Source organism: Rhagoletis pomonella, unplaced genomic scaffold (genome assembly GCF_013731165.1).
Source record: "Rhagoletis pomonella isolate Grant_MI unplaced genomic scaffold, Rhpom_1.0 Rhpom_scaffold_09131, whole genome shotgun sequence".
In the NCBI taxonomy this organism is placed as follows: domain Eukaryota; kingdom Metazoa; phylum Arthropoda; class Insecta; order Diptera; family Tephritidae; genus Rhagoletis; species Rhagoletis pomonella.
In genome coordinates, this window is record NW_023467658.1 from 2,551 (window position 1) to 6,450 (window position 3,900).

The window sequence follows — 3,900 nt, forward strand, 5'->3', positions numbered from 1 at the left end:
AGAAGATGATTAGGTGTAAGCAGGGCCACCAAGAGCTAATCCGGGCCCGGTACTAAATATGTGCTGGGAACAACCCCCGCCAACAAAAAAAAAAAAAATATCTTAAAATATTGTAATCAAATTTATCAACTTAGTAAAATTTTTTTATTTACCAATTTAATTTTCAAAAAATCCCGGGCCCTTGTTAATTTCGGGCTTTCTTGTCGTTGTCGACAAACTACCAGTCGGGCCTGGGTATAAGTACATCCTAACGGGGCGACCGCTACTAGAAAAAACTTGTTGAATGCTGCTCAGAACACGTCTAACCATCAGGCTATATCCTTATCCCCGAAGGTTATCTAATCCCTCAGTAAAGCTTGTAAATAGAGTCAAGTGTAATAGTCGTCGTAAAAAAGCGCCTGGGTTTATTTATTTCAAGATTTTTTAACACTTTTTTCAGAACCGTAATTATATTCACTAACGGCAAAAACTATTGGCACAGAGAAAAAATGTTTATTAGGTATAATTTTTTCTGCAAATTTTTTTTATAAAAATATGTTCAACTAACGGCTTCAACAAAAAAAAAAAAACTTCTAAAAAATCAGTGCGATTTTTTATCAACTTCAAGTTTGCCTTTTTTATCAAAAATGGGCTACAAAACTGCACTTAGAAATTCTGTGTAAAATTTAAAAAAAAAATCTGTTGAATATTTATTTAATTTGCACAAAGTTAAAAATTATATTTTTTTGATTGTTGCTGTAGTATGAACCATACTTTTATAACAAGTTATCGGAAAAAATTATAATAAAAGAAGTTTCATGTAGTGTGAAAAATTTTGTGCCAATACTTTTTGCCGTGAGGGTATGTATATATGTACATTAAGCTGCGGGAAATAAAATAGTAGCAAAATTCAAAATCATGTTGTTTGCAACTTTAATAATGTTCATTAAAAAATATAGTTCGATCTATAACAGAAACCACACAAATAAAACTTGCAAATAATGCGCAAAGTTCACAAAAATTAATCTACCTAAAAACTTTTCATCAAAATTTCAAAGTTTATTCAGAATTTTTGAGTATGCAGTTTTGTAGTCCATTCAATTTTATTGCAATAAAGTGCAAGTTTCAAGTCACTTAAAAGAACCATCGACTTTTTCTTGTTTTTCCTTTGTCGAGGGTGAGCATTTTCCTCCGTGAACAAAATCTGTTTTTTATATGGAAGAAAATGCGCAACACCCTCGGTAAAAAAAAGTCTAAGAAATCAACGGTAACTTTTAGTGGCTTGAAACTAACACTTTATTATACTACAACTGAAAATTTTGTAGTTAGTAGAAGATCCGAATAAGGAACGACATTCACCCATCTGTTTATTGGATGAAATTTTTTTATATGAAATTTAATGTGGTATTCGTTTATGAGAAGGAATTATTCACATGGAATTATCGGTAAGGCTCAATGTTTCGTCATTGCAATGTACTCAGTAGGTCATTATAATAGCAATCGCAATAGTCATTATTAATAATGATATTTTTGTACTTACTAGGTGTTTTGTCGAGATTTTCCTCCCGTTTATGATGTGCGTATTCACGTTATTACTTAAATGGCGGTACCGACAGTTTTACACCGCCTCCGAACGGCAAATGTTTAAATGTTTAAAAGAAACTTCTAATTTAGATGTTGCTCGGACCAGAGATCAAACCCATGTCCCATGGAGAGGTAGTACTCGCCTCTAGCCACTCAGTCACAGCAGCCGTAGTTAAAGCATTAGCCATGCGATGAATTTTGTCATTGGCACTGGGAATAGTGCCATAAATTTTGGTTTCAATTATAGATTGCTGGATACATTAAGGCAAGAACTTAGTGCTACTAACAACCCGGCCGCCTAAAATCCTAAATGCAAAAATTTAAAGCACCAGCATCTTTTTTTATAATATCGGTTGTTAAAATTTAGCGTAATCTTATATATTTGTAGAATCCCACTACTGAATGGCTGCATACCTGATATTTTTATATATGTTTTTTTTTTGCGCTTTTACTTAGATTTTATCACAGAAGAATCATGTTGACTTGCGCTGGAATCTGACGAAAAAAGAGTGTGTGAATGTGGTGCTGTCTCTGTTACTTCAACAGCGTTTTTACTTAGCTTTTAACATTGGCTTAATAATATTCGCACTGACCTATACCTGATTGAAGTGAAATGAGAAATTCACAGAAATTAAATAAATAAATAATGCATTTAAATTTTCAAACGATTTTGTGACCAAAATACGAAAATGCACTCAAAATATACATATTAGCAGAGAACTAATATTAATAACTCAAAGTTCATAGTTTAAGCTAAAAACTTGAATACTCAAAAGACTATAAAAAATGATAATGTACTTATGAATGTATGTATGTGTGTGTATATACATTTAAATATGTAATAAAAGCATTATTGCTATATAATGCTTGCAAGCAAAAGAAAATACAAAAAGCAGTTAATAAAAACATTAAAAATTTATATCGAATTAAACCTAAATAAATGTAATGTGAGTAGATACAAATACATAACACTAAATACAATTGTATGATAAGAAGACTCTCGATTTAGCTGGTATAATCTTTCTTTATAAAAAATATATGCTGCAATTTATTATAGTTACACTAAAAAATACAATGACTCTAGTGATTAAAAATATGCAATGTTATGATAAAAAAATGCAATGTAATCAGCGCAATCTAAATATATATGTACATATATGTGTATATGTATGTATGTATATGCATATATATGTATATATATGTATCCAATATCAAAACTAAAAAATATATTGTAAAATATGTATTTATGTAAGTGATAATAAAAAAATATTTATTAAATGGAAAAATTGAGAAAGCTTTAAAAATTTTATTTACTTATGTTTTGCATTTTTACTATTTAGATATTAATATGTAATTCCATTTCCACACTTCAACCTCTTAGCTATCATTGTCACGATGAAGCAACAAGTTTGGATAGAAGCGTAATCCTTCTAACGATTCATCGCGACACACTTTACCCAAACGCTCAGCGGCTAATAGCCGCTCCTTTGCCAACAGCAAAGAAATACCCATCTGTTTGGCAAGCTCTTCAACCGCTAACGATGTGGCCTCTTTCACCTTTTCCAACGTATCTGCCGCTACAAGCTCATCATCTTGAGATTCCAACTGGAGTACCATAGCGCCACTGGGAAATTTTCTCAGCTTTATGGGACCATTGAGTTGTTCGCAAGCGTGTAGTAAGTCCTCTGGTGAGAGTAACTCAAGGCCGCGCGCACGGTTTACACGACAATAAACATCTGCAAGCGACATCATGCCACCTTGTTCCTGGAAATTGTCAAAATATAATTAATATGAAGGTTAAGAGTATTGAACTATCTTTTTTGTGTATACATACAAATGCGCTTGGAGCTCCTACTCACCTCAATGGGATCCAGAAGCAATTCACATACTTGTTGCGCCAAACTGCGAAAATATTCAGAGTTACTGGAGAAATGTTCTCGTGTCACTGGATCGTCTATACCTAAACTCAACAAATAGGATTTAAAACGCACCGTTTCGTCATCGGAAATTTCCCCTTTTTGTTCGCGTATCTTTGTGCTTATCACCTTAGATATGGCTACCATATCTTTAGCCATGGCCATTAGTACATTAAGGTCCTGAAAAGCCAGTGCAATATTTTCATCCGTCTCTTTTGCCTTGGCTTCAATGGAACGCTCGATACCACCGATGCCAGTACGCATTTTCAAACGCAATTGTGCAGGATTGTTTCCTGCACCTGAATTTTGTTGGACATTACCCGCCTGGGATAGTGGCCTTGGTATGACTATTACTTCCCAAATACGTGCCTCTATTGTTTGGCGTAAAGCACTACCGAACTCGGGTGTTAACCCATTTTTT

The 3,900-nt window shown here is 33.3% G+C and overlaps 1 protein-coding gene across 1 annotated transcript; it reads right to left on the minus strand.

Moving 5' to 3' along the window:
- Positions 1 to 2,849: 2,849 nt before the first annotated feature.
- On the minus strand, positions 2,850 to 3,896 carry LOC118756183 (vacuolar protein-sorting-associated protein 36-like; the record flags this gene model as incomplete). The annotated part of the gene is made up of 2 exons (XM_036490960.1): positions 2,850 to 3,327; positions 3,423 to 3,896. Coding segments are annotated over 2 exons (861 nt in total), but the record flags the coding sequence as incomplete, so codon positions are not given.
- Positions 3,897 to 3,900: the final 4 nt, after the last annotated feature.